Source organism: Rutilus rutilus, assembly GCF_951802725.1.
Source record: "Rutilus rutilus genome assembly, chromosome: 21".
NCBI lineage: Eukaryota > Metazoa > Chordata > Actinopteri > Cypriniformes > Leuciscidae > Rutilus > Rutilus rutilus.
Window position 1 is genome coordinate 24,156,312 of NC_140226.1, and position 26,129 is coordinate 24,182,440.

The 26,129-nt window shown below is 37.4% G+C and overlaps 3 protein-coding genes across 4 annotated transcripts; 1 reads left to right on the forward strand and 2 right to left on the reverse strand.

Moving 5' to 3' along the window:
* On the reverse strand, positions 1-5,041 carry gdf7 (growth differentiation factor 7; the record flags this gene model as incomplete). The annotated part of the gene is made up of 2 exons (XM_084393691.1): positions 1-1,682; positions 4,744-5,041. The coding sequence occupies 2 exons, from the start codon at positions 5,039-5,041 to the stop codon at positions 721-723; spliced, it is 1,260 nt and encodes a 419-aa protein (XP_084249817.1). The 3' UTR covers positions 1-720.
* Positions 5,042-7,590: 2,549 nt separating this feature from the next.
* On the forward strand, positions 7,591-19,334 carry tpp1 (tripeptidyl peptidase I). Of its 2 annotated transcripts, XM_084393687.1 has the most exons (14): positions 7,591-7,700; positions 11,059-11,130; positions 11,902-12,041; positions 12,120-12,270; positions 12,503-12,624; positions 13,660-13,838; positions 13,955-14,153; positions 15,149-15,337; positions 15,472-15,544; positions 15,636-15,756; positions 16,437-16,595; positions 17,934-18,059; positions 18,359-18,537; positions 18,702-19,334. In XM_084393687.1, the coding sequence occupies exons 1-13, from the start codon at positions 7,681-7,683 to the stop codon at positions 18,494-18,496; spliced, it is 1,689 nt and encodes a 562-aa protein (XP_084249813.1). In that variant the 5' UTR covers positions 7,591-7,680; the 3' UTR covers positions 18,497-18,537; positions 18,702-19,334. The 2 variants fall into 2 exon arrangements, with proteins under 2 accessions (XP_084249813.1, XP_084249812.1); XM_084393686.1 differs by having other exon boundaries at positions 18,359-19,334.
* Positions 19,335-20,575: 1,241 nt separating this feature from the next.
* Positions 20,576-24,767, reverse strand: yy1a (YY1 transcription factor a). Its single transcript, XM_084393692.1, has 5 exons — positions 23,964-24,767; positions 22,499-22,661; positions 22,040-22,100; positions 21,673-21,831; positions 20,576-21,559 (listed from the first exon to the last, which is right to left on the reverse strand). The coding sequence occupies exons 1-5, from the start codon at positions 24,472-24,474 to the stop codon at positions 21,377-21,379; spliced, it is 1,077 nt and encodes a 358-aa protein (XP_084249818.1). The 5' UTR covers positions 24,475-24,767; the 3' UTR covers positions 20,576-21,376.
* Between the last annotated feature and the right edge of the window lie 1,362 nt (positions 24,768-26,129).

Here is a 26,129-nt window from a genome sequence, read left to right on the forward strand (position 1 = left end):
GAACACACAGCTTTTTTGAATGGCCGTCAATTGAGAAAGGTGTTTTTGCAGCCACATGGTGTAGATGTGACATCTACCAGGAGGAGCTAATGAGGCCATGCTAACCAGCTACACTTTGACCCCTTAGATTTAGAATGGAGTCAAAAGTGTTAACTTTCACTCAGTCAATGCCATATTTGATTAAGGCCACTAGACTCCTCGGAGAAACATTTTCAGAGGAACTTTCGAATTCTGCAGAGCTATTTCATCTTGAATATAAGCTGACTGTCATGCAAAGCACCTTTACTGTTATACACGTTATAGTTGCGTGCTACCGCTGACAGATTCTCAGACTCCGAGTCTTAACGGGGCCAACATTTCTACCGCTGCTGCAAGGATACTTCATCACTCTATCATTGAGTTTACATTAACAGGATGTAAAATAATTTCTGGAAAGCCTAGGTTTTCACTCATTTTCTGTTGAGGAGTTGTTTATTTGGTGTTGTAAGGGAATTTGGAGCTGTTCGGCACACATGTCCTCTGCTCGCTTCATAAACACAACTCAATGTCTTATCGCCGTCTGAACATACACACATGCTCTTTGTCACACATTTACACACTGTCCCTCTCACCAGCTCTGACTGCTTCGTCTTGCCCACAATGCAGTGCTTGGCCTCTGCGTATGAGGCAGCGGCAGCTTTCGTATAGGGTCCAGGGGTAGCTCACCCCTCGCTCACATTGCTACCTGCACCCACAACTCTCCACCACCATGTCCTCATACTGTTTATAAACTACGTTATTTCCAGAGTCAATGTACAGGATGCTGATGGGACTGAGTTTAGAAGGAACGCAACAGCTTGGAGGGGTGGACTCTGGGTCCATGGAGTTCATGAGAGTCTGGATGATGGCATGGTTGGTCGGTTCCAGGTGTGAGCGCAACGGGAAGTCGCACAAACCCTCGCAGTGATAAGCTTCGTAATCTAGTGGTGCAATAATCCAGTCGTCCCAACCCAGTTCCTTGAAGTTCACGTGAAGCGGCTTCCGGCTGCAACGTGTCCTCCGTCTGCCACCTCCCTTTCCTCCACCGCCGCCTCCTGCAACAGGTCCTACACCAGGACGGCCTGCTAATGCTGTCCGTCTCCTCCGCCGATGTCTTGGATGACTTTTAATATCATGCTCCCGTGCGGGAAATTTACGACTTTTCATGGCCTTTATCTTCTCGCGGATCTCCCTAAAGAGGTTCTCCTTCTTCCGAGCTCGAGAAAAGGCTACCAGTAAGGCTCTTTCATGGGTCTGCTGATCCTCGTGGCTCAGACCCAGCATGCTGGGATGCACGGCCTCGTTATTTGAATCAGAAACGGCTGATATGCTGAAACACAATGGCCTGCTGCCTTCCACGGTCCTGTGCAACTTGAGGTGGGTCTTCACGCTTGCACCAACGTCAAACACATCCCATGTGGCTGAAGCGGTATCTAGAAGATCAATGGTCCTGGAGGTGAGGGGAAGAGATTGGTGAGAGGATCCCGGGAGGGAGCAGGTGTGAAGGAGAAGTCGGTACAGGTTCCCACCACGAGAGATTAAACTTAAGACGTCAGGTGGTGGCCGCCTCAGAACCCGCAGCTCCACCTCCATCAGTTCGTCCATTCGTGAGAGACCAGACAGGTCGAATGTGTACTGCTGATGGAACTTCAGGGAAAGCTCGTCTGAAGGTGTAAGAGAAAAAATGGGTTAGCATTGAAATATGAAGTTTTTGAATTTTAAGAATGAATGCAGCAAGCTTACAAGAGGCAAACACTGATGCGTTTTCTCACCTTACTATGAACAATCTTACATATGGCTTTTGTGAAAATGGCATACACAAATTGTCATTCCATCTACTCAATGAGAATAACATTCAAGGGCCTGAATGACTTCTCCAAACACGAGGTGCAGCATGCTCACGGAGACCAGGTGGAGAGCATTTGGCTGACCTGTCAGACTGTGAAGGCCTTTGGCAGCATCTGCTAATTACACTGATTGAGTGAGAAGAAGGTTTGGCAGGATATTGGAAATGCTCAGCTCTCAGAGAAGCCCTCCTCCTTCCCCTATATGTCCTCAGGAGGATGTAGTAAATTTGAAAGGTGGGTGGCTTAAGGGTGTAATTAAATGTTAGGTAACATTTCAAGCTGGGGTGGACCTCAGTTTTCTGTGGCCACCATGAACTGGAACTGGTCTTTCATTATTTGCACAGCTAACTTCGCTGCAGGGAACAAAATCTCTGTCTGCAAGATGTTGTCCTCTCTTTTTCTTTGTCTGGAGAAGGAAATTGGCTAAAAGAACACATCCAATACTCAGTCTCATCCGTGACTGAGATGATGCAGAACCAACCTTTGCTAAGAGAGACCAGACTTTGCGTTTAGAGTAAAACAAGCTTCGATGTTGACATCTTGACATACAGTTCAAACATGGAACCCAGAGTACCATGCAACCTGATACAGAGACCGCAGTTTCATGGGTTAAACATGAAGAGGATTCTTCCAATATGAGGTGCACAAAGGCCAGATCGGAACATATATTGATGCTACACTATGAGAGAGACCTTCAGAATGGTAATCGCAAACTGTTTAAAGCTAGCAGACTTTTGGGGACTGGCCACAAATAATGTACTTGAGTGCAAGGAGCATGCAAAAGAGGTGTTTTGAAAGAAAAGCACTATACATCTCCTCTCTGAGACAAAGGAATGCTATAAAAAACAGAAAGAAAGGTGAACAGAGGGGAGGGGTGTAGAGTAAAGCATCCTCCTCTAAGCTAATATCCGCTTGCCAGACTAAACAATGACATAACCTAGAAAATGAGCTGAGGCAGTCAGGGACTCAAGTTCCAGTCAAGTACCTTGGGGTCTACAAATATTGTCTGAATTTCTTAGTTTTTATGGCTTCAGACAATGCACAGTCATATTTTGGTTATACCTTTAATTTTTTTTTAATTTTTTTTTTTTTTTGCATACATTGGATAAATTATTTTGTTTAGAATCTTCTTTCTTTTTTTTTTATCATTTATTGGCATAGAATCTTCTTTCTTTTTTTTTTTATCATTTATTGGCATAATTTATGATGGGAACAGGTGGGGAAATCTTCACAAAGAAGCATGCTACACTCCCAGGCCAGATTTGAAACAGAAACTCCACATATTCATAACAAGCCACCTATACATACCATTGAACCAACAATTCACTGCTGATGATTAGAGCCGGTCTATGCATGTATCTACACACCAACACAATTCTGGTCCCAAAAGCATCAGATGTATATGTGAAGGTATAATTTAAATACGTTACAAGTTCATTTTAGCACTTAAATTGGTCAGTAAGAATAACTGCTGCTTCATATCACTGTGTAACTTAGTATTATGTTGGCAAAAGTAATATTTCAATTGTGGTTTAAATTACTTTTAGGCATTTCTTCCTAATTAATATTTATGATCTATGCATTCGCCATTTCGTGACGTCATCCCCACCACGGTCCCCCACTATTTATTTATTTTTCAACAAAGTGACATCCATCGTTTTATTTTCTTTGTAAGAACTCAGAGAGATCGAATCAAATTTCTTGACTCTCCATTTTTCACAAAATGTGGGAAAATATAAGGTGGAAATATGATGCTTGGAATTCAATGCTAATTATTACCCTCAATAGCCTACCCTAAAACAAATGTGACATTGGGCGCTTTTTTATTATTCAAAGGCTGTGGCCTCATATGTAATAATGTATGAATGTCACTTCAATCCATCGAACATTCAAGAACAGAACCTTTTTAACGTTATAGCCTACTTAAAAAAATAAAAATAAAAAATCTTTTTCACGCAAATCTCCATGTATTTGGCCGTGCGGATAGTTGACACTTAGCAAATTCTGTATTTTTACGTGACAATCTTATTTTAACATAAGTTTTAAATTAAAATGTTTCTCTATCTTTATCAGCAACACCTGGAGGGGAGAACGCGTGCTTAGATAGCCTACTTTAACTCAAGGTGCTGCTGAAGCTTATTTGTCACAGATGGTGGAAATCTGAGACATTTGACTTCATATTTATTTTTTGGAATTGTATGTAGGCCTATTTCGAAAATATTATCGGGAAGTAGGCCTAGATGATCCTAAACAAAAAATTAAACTTGAGCTTCAAAAACATGGAATCACGCAGTCGCACAGCAATATAGAATCACCAGCAGTCTTTACTAAATTATTGTTCTTTTCGAGTTTAATTGGGAAAAGAAAAACAGTCTATTCGCGTAACTGTAGCCTAATACACGCAGATTTGCGCATTTCCCTAATTAATGTATAATGCATAAACTAAATATGATATTTTTAGTGCAATTTGTGGTTCGTAATTGGACCTATAATTAATACCCTAATTATTATTATTGTTAATCGGCAACAAATTATTTGACTGATAATAATATATTCTAAAGCATCAGAGAATTTCAAGGCTATGCAATATCATGCTTGAAATAGGCCTATCTTATAGCCTATAAACTCTCAGTCAAAGTCACACCGAGATCAATCATCTTACAGTGTCAGCTGTCATTTATAAGCTACGGCATGATGTAAAGTGATTTATTACGGCAGCATGTACCTTTTACAATTTATTACAATTAATGATTTTATGTGCCAAGTATAATATATCAAAATAAACATATCAGGCTCAATCTGAAGGTATGAAATCCGCACCGATGGCCGGGATGAGATCATCTTACAACCCATCTATCTATCTGTCAATCTCACTCACCTTGTCCCAGGTCCATGAAGCTGGTCACTGTGTTGGCATATCTCCTGGAGCGTGTCTGGCTGCCGTTGCCTCCCCGTCGGTCCAGTTCCGATAGAGTCCTGTACAGAGAGATCATGTAAGACGGAACATGAACAGATGTGGAGCTCGTGCTGTCTTCTGCAGGACCGCGCGCATCCAGATGTGAGTGAAGCCCGTTATCAGAGGGGTACTGCACCGATCCCAGCACCACTGCCTCAATAATAATCCCAAAGCAAAAGGAAAACCATAGGAAGGGAGCGGCAGTCTTCTTGGGAGTCATTTTCAGTGGTCTCTGGCCGAAAATGGCAAAGTTGGATGGACTTGATGACTTTGGAAACTCCCCTTTGCTCTTTAGAAAGTGTTAATATCTTGAATGTGAGTAACATTGAATGCCTGTTGCTTAGTACTCAAAGAGCGCCCCCCGTTGGAAAGATATTTTGTGTTTTCAAATCCCCAACAATATTCTCAGGGGACTAATATTATTGCCAGTTAGAATGCCAATGTAATATCAATAAATTATGCTAAACCGAATGAGCTTAACTAATAATAAACAATGAAAGGTGTCCTGTCCACTTACTCTGCTGTGATGGGAATTTTCTTAGTAGCCTAGCCTATAATTATAGGTCTATTGTTTTTTATGACATTGACAAATAATCTTCTTCTAAATAAGAATAATAACATAAATAGACGTATTGGAGGTCAATTTCCATTTTAATTAGAAATTGTTGATTTTCATGCTACACCCTTTGCGCAATCGTCCCCCGTTTAATGCGCGCGCACTGCCATCTACAGTTGAAAAGACCCATGCTATACGTTCATGCTAAGTTTAAATCGCTTTTAAAGTAGCCTACTTTAAAATGCTAACAGTAACATTCGTTTTCACTATGCAGAAACTCAGTTAGGCTACACATTTTATAGATTAAGGGAGATTGAGGCTAGTTGCTTCACATCTTACTCCAGGTAATAATTCTCAGTGTAGTTTTCTTTTTGAAAGTGAACTTCTGTGTAAACACCAAAAAATATCAAATAATATTTTTGGACAAAAATACAACCTACGAAAAGATGACTATAAAGCTACTAAAGACATTCACTATGATATGTGATATTCCCTCTGCCGTGCAACCCAATAGTGAATGCATTGGGATTTAGATCTGTTTCTTTCTTAATGCTATCCATTTTTCTACTAATTTACACCTTGTCAACATCCAAAAATAAAGACTATCATATGCATAATCAGTCAAGCATATGCTTCTTTTCACTTGACACTTACTGGAATCAAAGAGGGAACATAAACATCCATTATTATTTCATCACAGCTAACATATGCTCAAGTTCTTAAACCGAAAATTGTATTTCAAAATGTCCAGCCTAAAATGTGACATACCATGGAGATTCAACCTTGGATCACAATGTTGAGGTAAAGCATACGTCCAATGGCACTTCCCAAACACTTCATTTATATAACTTAACACTGCTTTATGGGCCTAAAATACTGTAGATCATCCATGTCAACATGCAACTGATTGTGTGTTGATTTGCTGTCTGGATTAACCAACACTATGCTATAATATATCAGATTAAACTGGATTTTTCTTTTGCCAGGAAGTACAATTATCCTGCTTCCTTTCTGACCTCATCCATGCCATACTAATAACTAATGTTCAGTAGAGACAGCAAACTAAACACATTCTAGCAGCCAAATGAACATTTATTAAGATCATGGTATGAGCTGTGTTGTCTTCATTCTGCACTCTTTGAAATCTAACTCACAATGAGTGCTCAGTAAGATCCATCAGATAAACAGATGCCATTCCATTAGTAAGTAATGCTATCAGAAACAGCTGGACTGGAAAGTATCTTAGTGACAAAAAACCTTATTCTTACCCCTCAAAACAATGGAAATATGTCCATAGTACGTACAATACAGTATTTTTCCACTCAAACATTTTCTTGACTTTTGATTAATGCTCTGAAATAGTTCACAGGGACTAGACACCATTACAGATCTTTTGTCATTTACAGTATTTCGTTTAACTAGCTGACCATTTTTTTCTGTGTAAATGTGTATTTATATAAGAAGGAATGGACATGCTACAATGAGTAAACAGTGCAATTGTAAAGCTCAAAACATGTAACTAAATGTCCTCATGATTAGACTATATATTTTAATGTTGATATAATTTTTTTTATTAAAGATTATTGCCTTTTTCCCATGACACACACTTAGTAGAGAGGATCATTATCCCCTCAAAACTAAATAAACTTCCATCAACTCACAATAAAGTATTTTATATCTCAATTATGTGTGTTGCAGTGTCAGAAATTAACATCTATTAATGGGCAATATATATATATATATATATATATATATATATATATATATATATATATAGGATATAAGGATATATATATTACAAACAAAGTAATGGGTATTACTCATAAAATATATTTTACTCATAAATATATTTATTTTATGAGTGTTACTCATAAATTACAAATATTCCGTTTTTTGTTTTTTAAAGGACAAGTGACCAACTCGAACGTCAGGGTCTGAACTGACAATAAAATAAGGCAAATAATACGTGGCAACTATGATAATTTGGCCGAAAATAATTTGGCTGGTTTACCGTGGTAATTTTTGTACAGATGACGTCTAAGTATAACTTTATAAAAATGCCTTTAAAAATGTGCGAATAAAAATAACCTATATACACTGTTACCTGTAGTATAAGATCGTTACGAAAACTAAGACTTCCTCTGCATTCCTTACAAGTTTTCATTTGCAGACACTTACAGCACATTAACTTCCTCAATCAAAATAAAAGATCAGCTGATGGTCACGTGACTATCACATGATTAGTCCATTCGGTCACAGACATTTGGTGTTGTGGTGTTTTTCAGAATCAGAAATCAAGGTGCATGAACGCGAAAACAATGCGGTGAGTCCTTTGTTGTTTATCAAACGTTATCTTACCGTAGTCATAGTTTATTGATATTATTTGCAAAGACTGTTTGTAAGTCTCACAGACTATGGTTAACCTCACGAGGTCAGATGCATGGTCAGGAGGACACACAGTAAAGTAAACGTGTTCCCTTGTGTACTGTTAGTTTGCTGTCTAATGTTAATTGTTTAAGTTGACTATTAAAGTTAAAAAGAGAAAAGTCAGTAAAATTAACCTCTTGCTCTTGTGCGTTTACCATAAAATACAGTAGCAGTTTTAACATTAAGTGACATGGCATCTGACGCACAGAAGCCAATGGCACATGTCACTATGGGTATTGGCACATCCGGTCTTCATTGGCATGTGCCAGTGGATAGTGGCATGTGCCAGTGGTGGATAGTGGCATGTGTCAGTGGTATCGCGACACACTGACACTGACATGACACCATGTCACTGTGTTCCGACACCTCCAGTAGTGACTGACAGATTAATCGAACACCTATAGCCTACTGACGTAATTGTGGCACAAAATCCTAAATAAATAGCCTAATTTTGTGATATTTAAAATATCAATTAAACGAATTAAAGTGCATTAATATTTTTTCAAACGTGTTATTTGTGTCACGTCTGTATTTGATTGGTATGTGCCACTGAATGTTGTGTAATACCAGTGCTACTTTATGTTGATTATCTCGCAAAGTCACAAACTGCCCATTCTAGGAAAGACACGAAACAAATCTATCATGGGTCATACGAATAACGTATTAACAGTTGCGTCCGTTACTGTAAACCTTTATTTTTGCGTGATGCTGCTCAGACGCACGCCAGTAGGTGTCAGTATAAGTGAGTGTAACACTGGCCAGCGCAAGATTCTCATCTCATTTGTTTGTTAGGCTCTGTATCTGAAAAGGAGTATACCGAGCTACTAGCAATATTCTTTATTTATACAAGTGCAAAAAAGTGCTCAGTACATTTAAAAAATTCAACAAACGTTCGGTCGCACAGGACCTTCCTCAGCACCTTTAATATTTCAAAAATAATTTTATGGAATTATTCAATAAATAAAATAATTTTTTGTTGTACAAATTAACTATGTGCATATGTTACATAATCTACATTATACTCCGGCAGACAGCTGCAGGTGTCACTATTGGAGGTGTCACTACTGGAGGTGCCACAACATAAAGAGACATGTCAGTTTTAGTGACACAGGCCAACTGGCATGTGCCAGTGGATAGTTAGTGGCATGTGTCACTAAAACGTGAGATGTGCCAATGGATTGCGTCATATGCCACTTGCATAACAATTTGCTTTATGCTGTCAAAAAATATGATTTATAACATCGCTAAGTTAATGTGTAGCCTACAACATGCATAAATCGATACAATTATTTTTGAAATATTAAAGCCACAGATGAGAATCTTGTGCTGGCCAGTGTTACACTCACTTATACTGACACCTACTGGCGTGCGTCTGTGCAGCATCACGCAAAAATAAAGGTTTACAGTAACGGACGCGACTGTTAATACGTTATTCGTAGTGACCCATGACAGATTTATTTTGTCTCTTTTCTAGAATGGGCAGTTTGTGACTTTGCGAGATAAACAACATAAAGTAGCGCTGGTATTACACAACATTCAATGGCACATACGAATCAAATACAGACGTGACAAATAACACGTTTGAAAAAATATTAATGCACTTTAATTCGTTTAATTGATATTTTAAATATCACAAAATTAGGCTATTTATTTAGGATTTTGTGCCACAATTACGTCAGTAGGCTATAGGTGTTCGATTAATCTGTCAGTCACTACTAGAGGTGTCGGAACACGGTGTCATGTCAGTGTCAGTGTGTCGCGATGTCACTGACACATGCCACTATCCACCACTGGCACATGCCAATAATGTCAGTGACACATGCCACTATCCACTGGCACATGCCAATGAAGACCGGATGTGCCACCGGATGTGCCAATACGTATAGTGACATGTGCCATTGGCTTCTGTGCGTCAGATGCCATGTCACTTAATGTTAATACCGCCTCTCATAAAATAACTGAATGTGCATCAGCAAGGGTGTAACTTTGGTTTGAAAAGTGGGGGGGACACAAAATGGGGGGAAAATTTTTCGATTTGAATCCCATTTCCCGCATTTACATACATTTAGGGACTATGGTGATACAAAATAATTAAAAATAATAATAATTTTGAAAATAATTAAGTTGATTATAATGATAAATTCTGCCGAAAAGAATAGTAGGCTACTAAACTATGTATAACAAAAAGATGTTTGTTTTTTTTTTTACTTTTTTTTTGTTTCATAGATTGCCAAGACTTGAGAGAATCATTTTATAAAGTAAAAAATGTTCACTATTAATGTTTTGTGTGTAAATAAAATTGAAATAAAGTCAACTCAATTTCCTCTGTAATGTAGAAACAACATTAAGACAGTATATTTTAAATAATTGTTTAATAGCATCTTTTTATGAATGAAGGCCAGTATCACTGATATTAATATAGGCTACTGATGTCTCGATGAAAATGACCCCCCCCAAAATTTTAAACATTTATTAGGCTTCAAAAATATAACAAATTTTAATTTAAGTGAACTTTAAACAATCCTCACTTAAACCTATAATAAATGTCATATTTACCTGTGCCTTTCCTGTCTAACATGTATGAAATATACAGAAATTGAATAAGGTTATCAAATAGGCCGCACTGCATAAATTGTAATTACATAGATTAATCCTTATTAAAGCTACAAATGTTCTTTAGTCAAGATCAGTGAGTAATTTTCTCTGTTCCCTTTGTTCTTTGGTTAACTTTACTGACAGAGAGAATTAGTGGCTGCTGTCACTTTAAGACCAGCCGCTGAGAGGATCTCACGCATTTAATTTTCTACTCTTGACTTTTATTTAACTCATTTAAGACTGTTCTTGTGAGGATACTCGACAAAACGGGCATTTTGGCATAAATGTGTGTGTTATTGTTCGTTCAAGCGCGAAAGAGAACTGGATTCTGGCGCGCTGTCTGTGCATCGTGTGCGTGTCGGCGTGTCAGGAGAGCTACCTGCACATTAGAACTTTCAGTTAGCTATTTTTAGAGTGTGGACGCGACGTTCCTGGACGCGGCAGCGCGCATCGGCACAGGCTCTCTGTGTCCTGTTCCTCCTTGGCGATGACGGTGTACGAAAAAAAATAAAAATAATAACAAACGAATTTGAAAGTGGGGGGGACACAAACGGGATTTTGAAAAGTGGGGGGGACATGTCCCCCCTGTCCCCATAGGAAATTACGCCCTTGTGCATCAGACTGGGTTCTTAAAGTGACAGTGTTCTATTTTTTTACAGGGTTCCCGTTTTTGTCTTGAGCTTAATTTGGCTGGTCAGTGGGGAGCTGCTTGAGGCTGATCAAGATGTTTCGTAAGTCCAAACTATGAATTATTTTGGTCACTTTTTGTGACTTTAAGTGACCAGTATAAATGCAATTTCCACATATCGCTTTACACTAAACAGGCCTTTAACAATAGCTATGTTGCATCCACTTATTTTTATGTGCATTTGGGGATATCATTCAAAAAGGTAGATGGAGACGCAAAGATGCACAAATTCAAAAAATGCGCTTTAAATCGCATGCGCTCAATTGAGTCGGATAAAAGGTTTTCTCTGATTTGAAGATGTGAATAAATTACGATGGAAACACACTTACAGTTTAAATACCTCAATGTGCAAAAAAAACTGTCTTTGCCTCGACAGTGGATGTGATTGGTCTGCTGGTTAGTCCAGTTATCCAATTTCATCTCAAATGTTGGTTTGGTCATTATGAAATGCCTGAGCCAAAGTCTGTCATCATAATGATTTGGTTTAATTCCCTTGCAGAAGCATCTCACATGATTGTGTTCCCAGAAACCAGCATCCGAACGCAAGATAACATAATAGAGTTTATTGCGTTTAGTTCGACACGTTCGAAGACAGTCATTTAGGATGTGGGGAAAAAAGCCGCAACTTCCATTTTTATTACAGATATTTTTGCGCCAATTTCCCAGGAAGTGACGATTTTGTTCTCTTTCTTGAACGCACGGGATTAAAATGGTGCTTTATTTGCAAATATTTTATGCGATATTCCAATTTTCACATACGTTAAATTCACAAGTTTGGATGGAAACATAGCTAATGTTATTCCCAATGTTTTAGTGTGCCTGAGGACTGGATTCTAGTTGAACGGGTTGGACCTTTGGAGGAAGTGGAACTTACGTTTGCACTAAAGCAGCAGAATGTTAACCAGATGGAAGAGTTACTGAAACTAGTGTCGGACCCAGATTCACAACAATATGGTATTGGGCCTCTCATTTTATATAATCAAAATTGATGAAATAAAGAAATCAGTTCTCATTTTCTCATTTATATTTTAGGGAAGTATCTGAGTTTGGAAGAAGTAGCTGCTCTTGTACAGCCATCTCAGCTGACCGAGAAAGTAGTGCAGAATTGGCTCCAGAGTCATGGGGTCAAAAACTGTCACACAGTTGTAACACGGGACTTTCTTCAGTGTGTCATGACTGTACAGTAAGGACAATTTGTGTGAACTTTACCATATCCATAGAATTTTTTTAGAATAAAAGTCCACAAAAAATAGCCTCTTTTTTCATTTTTTTGTAAAAGTTGTGCTTCTATTTGTTTTTCCTTTAGAAATTGAAAAAAAATTATTCTAGTTTGTTGTTCTGCTTTTATATAAAGCACGGCCCAGTTCTTCCATGTGTAAACTTTTGATCTCTCATCTTCTATCTATCCTTGTCAGGGTGGCTGAAGCATTACTCCCCGGCTCTAAATTTCACCGCTACAGAAGAGATTCACACACTCTGTTGAGGTCAACATCTCTATACTCAGTTCATGAAGATGTGCATCAGCATCTAGACTTTGGTGAGCAGCTGACACCATTCATCTCCATCTTCAATCATATTTGATACATGAATTTCTAAAGCCTCTAAATTATGAACATTATTAAAACAAAAATCTATCTGCATGCCTTCTGCCCTCTGATTGTTTTTAAAAGGCCTTTTAGTGTAATTGTAAAGATGTCAACCTTTAGGTTGTGGTAGTACACATCTTTCTGATGCAAAATCAGTAATGATTTTTTATTGTTATTCATATTTCAACATTAACATTTACAGTACTAAAGCAACTTAGGTTTACTTTATTATCTATACATAATTGTTTAGAAAAATCATGTCAAAATGTATGTATCAAATATGATACAACAGGCTTTTTTTAGGAAGGTTTATTTGTACATCTCTTAGTGATTGTTGTACTGCATTGCATTATATGTTTTGCCCCCCACAGTAAAAACTACAGAGCTTTTATCATAAAATTAAGCATTTAAAATATCATCTTACTAAGTCATTATTAGGAGATATAGAGTGACAACTGATATGTATATGCACATTTTTGTAATTAGTATGCTGTTCTGTTATAATCAGAATTGCAATTTACGTTTTGGTTATATAAATATCAGCTACTGCACCAAATTACATAATTTTTGGTCAGTTTGGGCAAAAAAAAAGTCTGGGTGTGTTTTTTCCTCATCAAGTGTGAGCAACATATTCTCTATAACTATATGGACCATAAAAGCCTGATTTGTGAATTATGCTACAAAACATAAAACACTTTGCAAACTTTTTTTTTAAATTTAGATTTTGTTTATGCTAATTTGTTCAGCAATTTCATAGATTTTTTTTTTTTTTTTTTTTTTTCCAGTATTATTTCATATGTCCGGCTTTATGGGGTTAAGGACAATAATATTCTGCATTCAACAATACTGCATTCTGTTTTTCAGTATTTTTTAGTGACATGCATGCATTATTTTATCCTAATAAACATGCATCTGGTATCAATGTTTCTAATGAAAGATCTTTGAAGTAATCACTCTCAAAAAGCCTATTTTTGATGTCTTTTTAGTGGGTGGTGTTCACCGTTTTCCACCAAAAGGAAAGGAGATCAGTAAAGGCTGGGAAGGAGCAAGACAGTCAGCATTAGGCTATCACTTGGGTGTCACCCCCTCAGTAATTAGGAGTCGTTACAACCTTACTGCAAAAGATGTGGGCACTGCCGCTAACAACAGTCAGGCAGTGGCACAGGTACATGTGTGGAGATTTCACTGAAAATGTTCATTTCAACATGTGAATAGTATTCTGGTATGTTCTTCTTGGTTGTGCCAAATATCTCCACTAACTTGAGACTGTAAACTTGTTAGTTCTTGGAGCAGTACTACCACCCCGCTGACTTGGCTGAGTTTATGAGTCTTTTTGCGGGAGGATTCCCGCACATGTCAGCTGTAGAGCGGGTCGTGGGCACTCAGGGCGGTGGGAAAGCCGGCATTGAGGCCAGTCTGGATGTGGAGTACATCATGAGCAGTGGAGCAAACATTTCTACATGGGTCTTCACAAATCCAGGTATGTGACTTATTTCAGTACCATTTAGATCCTATTATAGTTCTTACTAATTTATTCAATTATTTTTTATGTTTTCTGTTTTAATTTTAATTGTAGTTAAAGTTGTAGAACTTTTGTCATTTTTATAATTTTTCTGTTTTAGTTACTATTTAGTACATGAGAAATATTGCTTTGACAACTAGCTGAATTTTTTTTTTTTTTTTTTTTTCATCAACGTTTATTTTATTTCAAGTAACAAAACTGTTTTTTAATGGTTTCAGTTTAAGTTAAAGGTACGCTATGTAACTTTTTTTTGTTCAATAATTATATAATGAGCATGAATCCATGTTCCAAACCGTGTTTTTGTCGAATCATTACAGTACACCTATAATAAGTGTTTATTTTTGGACTATTTTAGACCTTTTGAGATGGCAACTGCTGTGCCCAGTACCTGTGTGAGAGAAGTAGCTCCGGCTACAATGTCCCTCCTCAAGATGCAGTATTGTATTGTTTATTAACTGCTAGAGCGCCAAAAATTACATAGTGTAACTTTAGCTAGAATCATTCAGATTCATGACCATAATTTGCCTTAGTTTAGTTTGCGGTTTCGTCAGCATTAAACGGAAGTTGCGATAGGCTTTTCTTCCCTGTTGTGATGTATATCCAATGAAACGGCTTCTCAAACAAGAAAAAATGTTGGGTGAGACCTGATTTCGTCCATCGGGAATTAATTGGATTATTGAATGGTTGTGGTTTGCTTTTGCTGTGATCTCATGTGAGTGACAGGATGTCCCGCCTTTGTGCCAGTAAACACATCATCAGAGAAAAGATGTCACTGCAAGAGGGAGGGGAAGTTGTTATGATTAAAGATAATGAGGGCACGTAAATTGAAAACAAAATATGGACATGGATAAATCATTTATAATAAATTGACAAGAATTATCAATTTTGACTTCATGGTGACTTTAAGGATCATATCTGCTGGGTAGCTCCTCAACTGATCTGATCTGTTACAGGTCGTCATGAGACTCAGGAGCCGTTCCTTCAGTGGATGCTGCTGCTCAGCAACATGTCTGCGGTGCCTTGGGTCCACACCATCAGCTATGGAGATGATGAGGACAGTCTTTCTGATGCCTATATGAACCGCATCAACAATGAGTTCATGAAGACTGGCCTCAGAGGGATATCTATGCTCTTTGCTTCCGGTAAGATAACTAAAGTCAAGTTGAAATATGATCAGCTGTTGGTTGCATGATCTGCTAGTTCTGTATTTTTTTCTCATTTGTATAAGATATCAAAGAAAGCCACACTCATAAATTAGATCTGTGTTTTCATTCAGGTGACAGTGGAGCGGGCTGTAGACACTTGACCAAGGAAAGAAATACTTTCAGGCCGAGTTTCCCTGCATCCAGGTAGACATAGCTCTCTAGATAAACTGAATAGTACCGATATCTTTTATATTGAAAGTAGTTGATGTGTGAAATGAATCTCTTCCCTATCTAGTCCCTATGTGACCACTGTGGGTGGGACTTCTTTCAAGAACCCCTTCAAACTCAGCTATGAGATTACAGATTATATCAGTGGAGGTGGCTTCAGTAACGTGTTTGCAATGCCAGATTATCAGGTAAAGATCCATAAATCTTGTTGCTCAATGAAAAAAGCTCAGAATATGCTGTATGTGGTCTATTTTTTTAAGTGCCTGAAATAGGGGCTATTTCCTGTTTTAAACATTTGTATGAGATCATTGTCACATGGAGTCACAGTCGTTTTCTCATGACCCTATGTTGTATGTTTAAGTCACCAACTGCTGTGCAGTTATCATCTTTTGAATAGTTTATCACTTGACACAATATTGTTTCAGAGCAGCTTTACAGTAAATGCTTGTTTCAATGTTACAATTTAGGAAGTATTCTGTTATCAGTTAGAGATGAGTGTGTCAAAGTAATGCCCATCTGGCAGTAATATACAGCTATAAGATATGTTATGTGGTAAACAGAGTAAACATCATTCATTCAGTTAAGCAGAGACAGTGTTGGGCAGCAATTACAACTTGTGCTCATAATGATTACAATATAAGGATAGTATTTGATAGTTTTTTTTGTTGAAGGTCTTGTCATCTGAAGTCTTTGTAAATTTCGGTATTGACTGAAATCATCATCAAGGCTGGATCCACTATGGAGCTGGTACACTTTAGTTAGCTCGGGATGGTTAGCTTCTTTTTTCGCAAAAGCCCTGTGGGATTCTGTATTCTAGGTAGTGCTGAATTTTCCTGACAAACAGAGTTTTGTGTTTTGTTCTCTGTAGGTTGGTGCTGTTGGAACTTATTTGAAGAGTGTTCAGCCTCTACCTCCTCAGACATATTTCAACAACACTGGAAGAGCCTACCCAGACTTAGCAGCACTGTCTGACAACTACTGGGTTGTCACCAACCGTGTGCCTGTACCATGGGTTTCTGGAACTTCGGTTAGTAAATAATACATTTTACGTTTACAAGTGCACTTATGTTATTACAGGTTTGCTCATATTTATAATTTAAATACATTGAACAGTAAAACTGCAGTGTAGCATACTAAGATTTTATTTTGATTAAAAAACAATGGACTATACTCTACCTTTTCAAAGGTTTGGGGTCAGCTAGATTTAAAAAAAAAAGAAGAAATGTATACTTTTATTCAGCAAGGATATTTTTATCATAAATATTGATTGAATGTGACAGTAAAGACATTTATAAATTTACAGATGTTTTCTATTTCAAATAAATAGTTATGGTGAACTTTCTATTCATCAAAGAATCCAATTTATTTTTATCATGTTTCCATAAAAATATTAAAGGGATACTCCCCTTTTTTGGAAATAGGCTCATTTTACAACTCCCCCAGTGTTAAACAATTGAGTTTTACCGTTTTTGAATCCATTCAGCCGATCTCCGGGTCTGGCGGTACCACTTTTAGCATAGCTTAGCATAGACCATTAGCATCTCTCTCAAAAAAATGACCAAAGAGTTTCGATATTTTTCCTATTTAAAACTTGACTCTTCTGTAGTTACATCGTGTACTAAGACCGACGGAAAATGAAAAGTTGCGATTTTCTAGGCTGATATGGCTAGGAACTATACTCTCATTCCTGCGTAATAATCAAGAAACTTTGCTGCCGTACCATGAGTCCAGCAGGCGTAATGATATGACGCAGCGCCTGAAAATAGTCCCCAGCTCGGTAACTTCCAACGTGACCGGGACTAAGTTTGTCTAACCTATTAGACCTATTTTCAGGCGCTGCGCTGCAAAACTATTTGGTCATTTTTTTGAGAGAGATGCTAATGGTCTTGTCTGATTCAATGATCTATGCTAAGCTATGCTAAAAGTGGTACCGCCAGACCCGGAGTTCGGCTGAATGGATTCGAAAACGGTAAAACTCAACTGTTTAACTCTGGGGGAGTTGTAAAATGAGCCTATTTCCAAAAAAAGTGGAGTATCCCTTTAAACAGCACACATTTTCAATGTTAGGATGTGACACTTAAGACTGTAGTAATGTCTTCTGAAAATTCTGCCATTACATAAAGTAATTGCATTTCAATTAATATTGTAAAATATTATTACAATTTATCAATAACCTTAATCTTTTTTTACTGTTTTACTGTATTTTTGTTTAAATGCAGCCTGGGTGAGCATAACGTTAAAAAAAAGTTACTGACCCCAAACCTTTGAACAGTAGTGTGCAGCAGAAAATGCAAGAACAATGTGCAATATGAAGTAACTTAATTTCACTCTACAGTAGTAGAAGTAATCTGGATGTTTTTCCAAGGCATCAACTCCAGTAGTGGGTGGAATTCTCTCCCTAATAAATGACCAGCGCTTCCTAAAGGGCCTTCCTTCCTTAGGATTCATCAACCCTCGCCTTTACAAACTGAAAGGCAAAGGTCTTTTTGATGTAAGTTTTATAAACTTGTTTTCTTCGCTGACACAATAGTCACTCTCTTAGTCTGTGTATTCAGCTCAGTTCTTTCTTGTAGTGGGAGTCTCAGAACTGAACTCAGAACACATTATGCCAACAATGCCCATATTTAGTGACAATGAAGTGATGTTTTAAAGTATAGCTCTGTCCCACATTCATAATTGAAATGATTATTAAAGGCACTGTGACAGTTAAAACATTTAGTTCCCCTGCTCTAGTAACCATATCCCGTCAGCAAATTGTTGATTTAATGACGTCTTCTCTCCTGCTCTTAGGTGACAGAGGGATGTCATCTGAGTTGTCTGGATGATAAAGTTGAAGGGAAAGGTTTCTGTGCCTCTCCTTCATGGGATCCAGTAACGGGATGGGGAACACCCAATTATCCTGTTCTTCTTGCAGCTCTCATGGATTGAGCTGCTGCTGTTTTTTATTCCGAGAAACACACCGATATTAGGTTTTTCATTATTTTTGCTGAAGCATCTACATGACAAATATCATAATCACATCAAGATTTCATAGCTGTCAATCATCTAAAAGAATCATTCTCACAAAACAAAGTCGTTTCAATGTAAACTGAATCTTTTATGCCTGGTTGATTAACCCCTCCCTGTCCAACAGGTCATATCACTTCAGTTCTTTCAGATGGAGAAGATTTGTCTCAGATGAGTTAAGGATCTGTGGATTCCAGATATAGGACACAACCAAATATTTAACAAGCCTTTGTTTTTAATAAAACAAAATCTATTGATTGAATTCCATTTTTATACCGATTGGATTTCAAGTGCAATATTCCATAAATGTACATTTCCTCTCTATGAATGCCATATCGTTTTAAATGCATTTAAAACAGATCCTTTTTATCATAAACACTAGGATGTTTCAAGGTTTAAATGTAGCATGTAATGAAACCAGCCTAAATATGGAACATACTTGAGAGCTGCATAAACCAATGGCCTGTTTTTGTCTTTTTTTTTTTAATGGGTTGATTTCAGTTATTGTAAATGAGGTCCTCAGGGAATTAAATTGTGAATAGATTTGTTGTTCTGGAACTATTAGGTTGTTGGAGAGATTGAGAGTGTTTTTCTACCACACGTCTTGTGCACTGAATGTTGTTGGAGCAACCGGTCAAACTTGTTTTTTTGAAAGAAGCATTGCCTCTAGGATTCCCTGAAAAGTACATGAATATTTTTAAGACAATGATGTTTCTTTGCTGAAAAAAAATACAAATTAAAGGTTTTATTTTGAAATGAATGCTACCTTTGTGTGCTTCAAGTGTTTGATTTAAGTAGATTTAGATGCTGTTTAAACGCTCAATTTAAGATTGCAATTGCTTGAACTGCATTGGAGTTGGTATTTTGTGTTGAGATTTCTGTTAACATCAAGTCAATTTATGAGCTCACGAAATATACATGAAAAAAAGAAAAGTATATTCTGTTAAAAGTTCTGAGATTGTTTTTGACACTCTTAAAAGGCATGAAAAAACAAGTTTAAAGGGTTAGTTCACCCAAAAATGAACATTCTGTCATTTACTCACCCCACCCTCGTGTCATTCCAAATCTGTAAGACTTCCATTCATCTTTGTAACACAAATTAATATATTTTTGAATTGAGTGGTTTAGTCCAAATTTTATGAAGACACGATGGCTTTATATGATGAACAGATTTAATTTAGGCTTTTATTCACATATAAACATTCATCAATGTACACATCAGTTGTGGTAAACAGAAGGCGAGAACCAATGAGGTTCATTCTTGTGTGTTACTCAGAAAGTTTGAGCTTCCACAAGAACCAAGTCTTACGGGTTTGGAACGACATGAGGGTGAGTAAATGAGGACAGAATTTTCATTTTTGGGTGAACTATCCCTTTAAGTCTATAGGGTGTATGTGAGATCAAATCTGGTCAGATTAATTTAGTTCAATAAAATCATTTTTAGGTTTCTGCAAGTTTGTGATGCACTGCAAGTATTGATACTTGAGGTTATTAGGGCAAAAATAAGTCGTCTTCATCACCAATAGCACACTGCTACATATAAATATTTAAGCATAAATGTGTAATTTTAAAGTTATAACTGAATATTGTGCATATTCTAAATTGGGATGCTTTAACAACATTAGCTCAAAGTATGCAATGTTAGTGTTGTGATTTTTTTTTTTTTAAACAATATAATTTGAATAACTAAATATATTTACGGTTAGTTATATGTTAGGATTAAAACTATATATATATAATAAAACAAATATAAAACATGTATATACAACATAGATACATTGTCGAATATTATGTTCACTGCTGCTTTTTACTGTTGTCTACTAGAGGCAATCATACTTTTTGACAATTACCATGAAGCAGACCCAATCACATTCAGGCAGTCATTTGTGAAATCAAATTAAAACAATTGTAAAAAGCAAGGATTGTGCAGCTTTAACAATCAGTTGAGAGCATTTAGCATACAACAGCATGATGATGAACTTCAGGCTCTTGACAACTACACAGGGGAGTTTAGCTTTATTCCATATCATCAAATAAATTAGAGAATTCAATGGAAAAGTGTCTTTTCACATACTGAGTAGATTGTTATCGTGTTACAAAAGAAGGCATGTGTATGTAGCAGTACTTCCTGAAGCTGAATAAAACTGTTTTAATTGGTTAAACACAATCTAATCAACATCTCTATTATCTACATGATTTCAAAACATTTATACATGTCAGGTATACAAAATGAGATACCTGCACAGGATACCTCTCACAAAGAAAAGCTGTATTTACATTGAAAAAAAAAAAGAAGCTGAATGCCAACTCATTCTCCTTAAAGAAAAGCATTCACAGGTTTTAAGTCTCAGGGACAACACACACACACACGCGCACACACACACACACATATTATGACAGCTCTACGCTCTAAAAAGTGTACAATATGCACACTTTGAAGACATCTAAAAAGCAGTCCTTGTCTTTGCAAACTGGTAGAAACGGACACACTGATGGACAATTTGCTTCTTTGGGCTCAGGATAATGAGCATCTTGTATGTGAATGAGGGTCCACAAAAACAATCACATCTTCAAAAGAAGAAACTCTCATAACCGGGAAGTTATTTAATTCGGGTCTATACCATGAGAAGGTTGACGGGATAGTTTGGTATCAGGTCCTCATTCACATTTCATTTCCCATCAAAATGTGCGCTGAGATTCTCTTAGAAAAGAATGGTTCTAGAAACGACATACAAAGTGGGTTTTGGAGCAGGAAGCTGTTGTCAGACAATGTCTTAAGGGAACTTTCCTCAGCGAGCGATCTCACTGATTGTTCTTAGCTTTTGCGTGTGTCAAAATGTGAGACTTCAGGTTGGTGGACTGAGCAAATTTCTTGTTACAGCCATCAAACGGGCAAACATACGGTCTGTCTCCAGTGTGAATCCGCACGTGTGTGCGCAAGTTAAAGTCCAAAGAAAAGCGCTTTCCACATCCCTCAAAAGTACACTGTGGAGGGAAAGATAAAGCATTAGGATATTTATTAGTTAGAATTAACAGATTTCATTCAGTTCTACACCATTCTGAACAGCATTATCCAATTTTTTTTTTAATAATCTTACCTGGAAAGGTTTTTCACCAGTATGAACCAACTGATGTCGTTTTAGCTTGGAACTTTCCACAAACGCCTTCCCACATTCAGCGCAGACATGAACCCGTGGCCCATGGGTGTGCAAGTGCTTTCTCATAGCGGAGTTGTCCCGAAACATTTTTGTGCAACCCTATGATAAAGACAATGATGATAAACAACTAAACTCCTAAAAAAAAAAAATCTAAATGATAAAGTAAAAAAATAAAATCATCAATATATATATTAAACAGCGATCATAAACAAGAAACATCTTGACATTGAAGCACAAAATCCTAAATCAGCACTTCAGTTACCGAAATGTAACATAATGCTCATAAATGCTAAAAACAGGCACTCACTTTGTGGGGGCATGCTATCGTTCTTGGAGAGTCGTCTTCTTTTATTTTCCTGGGCTTCATTCTGTATAGTGAAAAATATTAAGGATAAGACACATTTGTGTGTGTGCTGTTTAATACACAAGTCAAAACAAAAACTAAAGGCAGCTGTTTTTTATCTAAAACAAGTATAGGTTTGGCTTTGGAAGTTAAACTTGTGATGTAGAATATTTGTTTTTTTCCCTTCAAAATACTACATAAAAATCAATAACATACCGATTTATTTTCTGGATCAATCCGTTTTAAAATCTGCCAAAATAAATTATCTCATGCTTAGGGCCTACTGTAAAACGTTATGCCATAAAAGACTGCTACTTATTGTAATGCTCATAATGATGACTGACAGGACTGAATGATTAGGCTCCTCCTGGACCTATGTTTGGAACTTCATATAAAGTTTCATTCTTTTGGCTGAATACACACCTTGCAAACTCTGCCAGCTGTTTGGGGTCTGACAGGTCAATTCCAGGTATGCCACCAGGTGGCAGTTTTTTGCCTGTCATATACTCTGAGTAATCAGGAGGAGAGTTCTCCCCAATGATCTGTTCCTCCACCACGGTCTCGTGATCGACATCTTTCTTATCATCTGTGCAAAACACAAGATTAAACGTTTAGCTAAGTACTTAATCAAATCACACACCCTGTATTCATAATGAGCAAAGCGTTATAGCAAACAAAAACTAAATGCACTGAAGACAGTCAACACCCAAGTCATAAGTGATTCATCTTCAGGGTAAAACAAATTATCTCTTCATTGTCTCCGAGAATCGATGCAGAAGCAATTTAATATGGTGACGCGATTATGGGCACTTTAAATTTCAGTCACGTGTATTCCGCATCCAAATATGGTCCTTTTAAGAGAGTATAGAAATGCAATGAAGTGCACGGTTTAGGTCTTTTTCTCTAGTGATGTATTGCGTTATGCAAATGTTCCGAATGAACAGAGTAGACGCGTGAAGCGCATGCGCAGTCTGTGGTGGTTCACAGCACACTCGAGAACGTATAAACAAGAAGACTAAAACCTGCACTCCATGCTCATTTTCTTTATTTAAATATTCAAGTACTAAAAACTTGGAGTAGTTTCTTCATTATTTTAAAAAATACATTTTATTTAACTCTTTCAAGTTTAAAGAGATCAAATGACATCTTTTCTGAATTTAAACTGTCGTTAACCACCGCTATCGGCAGCCAAGATATCAAAATCGCAACAGCTATTCTCCCAACTAACGTTACGCAATTTGCTTTCCACCATAAATATTTGAATATGTACTACTGATAATAAATACGCAGCATTTTAAACATTAAATCGCTTTTAAAATCAATGCGCAAAAATGCATCTGTCTGTTAACGTTTAATGTGTACAAATGTTAATCACGTCTTACTAAACAGAATTATCGCTCCACGGCACAAGAAACTGCTAAATGTATCTGAATTCGTCAGTTACAAGATTTAAATACGCGGTAACATTTGTTTATTGAGAGAATGAAGCGCCGTGAGACAGATATTTTGCAGACAAACAGCAGATCGTGTGACTAGGTCCCTCCCCTTCTTCAAAATGAGCTGCGCCATTGCGGCCTGCAGCAGCGCGGCGGACTCACAGCGCCTCTCTCCGCTCCCGCCGCCATCTTTCCCCGCTCACACAACCGCCATGTTTCGGGGCCGCCATAATGGTCTGGAGGAATATGGCGGCGCCCATCCACACTTAAAACATGGCTTCCCATCAAAACAAAAACATTTAGACCGGGGCCATCCTTAAAAGTAGCTTTTTCGGTCTGAAAATCGATTCTGGCAATGAACTATATGGCAGCTTTATAACGGGCTCGACAGGAAGAGGGCCCACACGAGGCCTGCGCGAGAACAAAGCACTTGATGTGATGTCAAAACTTACCCGATGCCCACATAGTGACGGAAAACTCCCCCTCCAGTGTTTTGATCTGCACTTGCTTCTGCTCCCATTTGCGTCCGCTCGCCTCGGCGGAGTTGAGGAAGCTCTTTTTGACCATTCTTTTCCCACTGCCTCCCCCTTTCTTCATCCTACCCGACGGGTTCTTGCCAGACACGGTCACTAAAGTCTGCTCGATATATTCCTCCTCTGCCACCGGAACAGGGACGGGAATGAGGATCTGGTCCTCGAAGCTGTCGTCTGCGTGGAGGTCTGAATCATCGCAGCCCACGACCTCCTCGCGAGTTTGGACCAAAATCACCTCCTGATGGTTGACGTGGTTCGGATCGTCTAGAGGCTGCAGAGCGATCATCGGCTGGTGCTCGTCGTCGTCGTCGTCGTCTCCACCGACCACTGTAGTCTCGATGGTCTCAACTTCGATTTCGTGCAGCTCGACGATCTCGGCCGGCATCTCCGAGCCGTCGGTTTCAATGTACAGTGTCTCACCCGACGCCATTCTTGCTCTCCGAACTGATTTCAAGCAAGCCCTGTGTCAAGTCAACGACCCGCTCTCCCCCTCCTTCTCCACTAACAAACAGGCAAAACTCCGTCCCACATTGACTGACTCCGTTCACGGACTCTGCCTGAGGATCAGACAAGCGAGATCTCGCGAGATCTTCTTCGTTTGACCTCATTCTCACCACTAACACTAAACATTTGTAAATGATCCACGAGCAAATTTTTAAATCTTCATTGACGCATCGTTTAGAGAAAAGTTGATAAACTGCATATCAAAAATAAAATAACTTTATCATCGGAATCATCGGACATTTTCATTGAATAAGCAAATATATTTTGGATTTACATAAAGAGGATTTTTCATAAAGGAAAACTATAGATTTACAACTAGGTGGAAGTGTAATGCCATAAGATGGAAGTGAAGTGATATACTATAATATACTAAGTTCCATATAGTCCTATTCCTTTTATACACACAACGAAATGGTCTGGGTTAATACAAACTATTTTCTTTTTATACATGATGACTTTAAACAATATAATGTTGTGTAATGTAAAAGCAAAAAAATTTGATGAGAGCATGTATTTATTAGGTATTAATTATTAGGTATTAATAGTGAAATGGTATTTTTTCTACTTTTGTTTTATACTCTGGGACCTTTTTATTTTATGTTTTATTTCTATATTTGCTGACATTATGTAATCAGTTATACTTCGTAAAATGTTATTCATAATGCAAGTGCCCATATGTAGGCTATTTCGTTTTTTTTCCTTATTTTTTCTTTTCTTTTTCATTTCTCTTATTAGGCCTCATAATACATTACATGACTCAAATATCACATTACATGCCTGCCATTTATCTAAATTTGTCCGTTATCCTCCTGAGAACCAAGAAAGTTTTGTGAATTTAAGACTCAGTTACAAATTACATGAATTGGCAAAAACATTGTTTTTTCTTTTTCAATAACCAATCAATTTGTAGGTTCCAGGATTTTTTTTTTTTTTTTTTACCAAACTTTGTATAAAGATTATCTCAACTAGATTATGAAAAATATAAATGGAATTAATTGATATTCCATTTTACTTTATGCAATATATGGGTAAAATGGCCATTATAATATAATATTATTATTTTATTTATAATTATAATGAATGTCTTTCTTAGTCGTATTTAAATGTTCTTTCAATTCGTGTCATAGGTCATGTATGTTCATATGTATGTACCCAGAGCTCCTGAAAAACCACAGCATTCCTTATGTGTTTGCTCACACTTGGCGAATGAAGCTCATTCTGATTCTGATAAATTGGTAGTCCCATGCAATAGCCTACATTGTATCTAATTAGCTTATTAATGTGTTGGGGCAGCATATCTAATTAAAAAAAAAGAGGTGTCATAATGGGAGTAGCCTAATAATTGGCAAACAATTTGGAAATTTGTCAGATTAAAATGATAATCACAAAATATTATCATATTTCCATAAGATTGCTAAATTTGATCACTAAATTAATGTCAATCATTTTTAAAGACCAAGGAGAGAGAGTTGTCATGTTGAAAGTTGAAACCTCTAAACATTTGGAATCTCTGAAAAACCCCGAATGTGCCCTTTACAGGAGATCCAGACTGAGACATGTAGGGTGTCAGAGAAATTCACT

Excerpts from the sequence above, each read along its gene's own strand:
- tpp1 (XM_084393686.1), top strand. The coding sequence starts at position 7,681 with ATGAACGCGAAAACAATGCG. Across the intron at positions 7,701-11,058 it reads ATGAACGCGAAAACAATGCG|GGTTCCCGTTTTTGTCTTGA; the intron begins GTGAGTCCTTTG and ends ATTTTTTTACAG. Across the intron at positions 18,060-18,358 it reads AAGGCAAAGGTCTTTTTGAT|GTGACAGAGGGATGTCATCT; the intron begins GTAAGTTTTATA and ends TCCTGCTCTTAG.
- yy1a (XM_084393692.1), bottom strand. The coding sequence starts at position 24,474 with ATGGCGTCGGGTGAGACACTGTACATTGAAACCGACGGCTCGGAGATG. Across the intron at positions 22,101-22,498 it reads CAGCTGGCAGAGTTTGCAAG|AATGAAGCCCAGGAAAATAA; the intron begins GTGTGTATTCAG and ends TTCACTATACAG. Across the intron at positions 21,832-22,039 it reads CGATAGCATGCCCCCACAAA|GGTTGCACAAAAATGTTTCG; the intron begins GTGAGTGCCTGT and ends TCTTTATCATAG.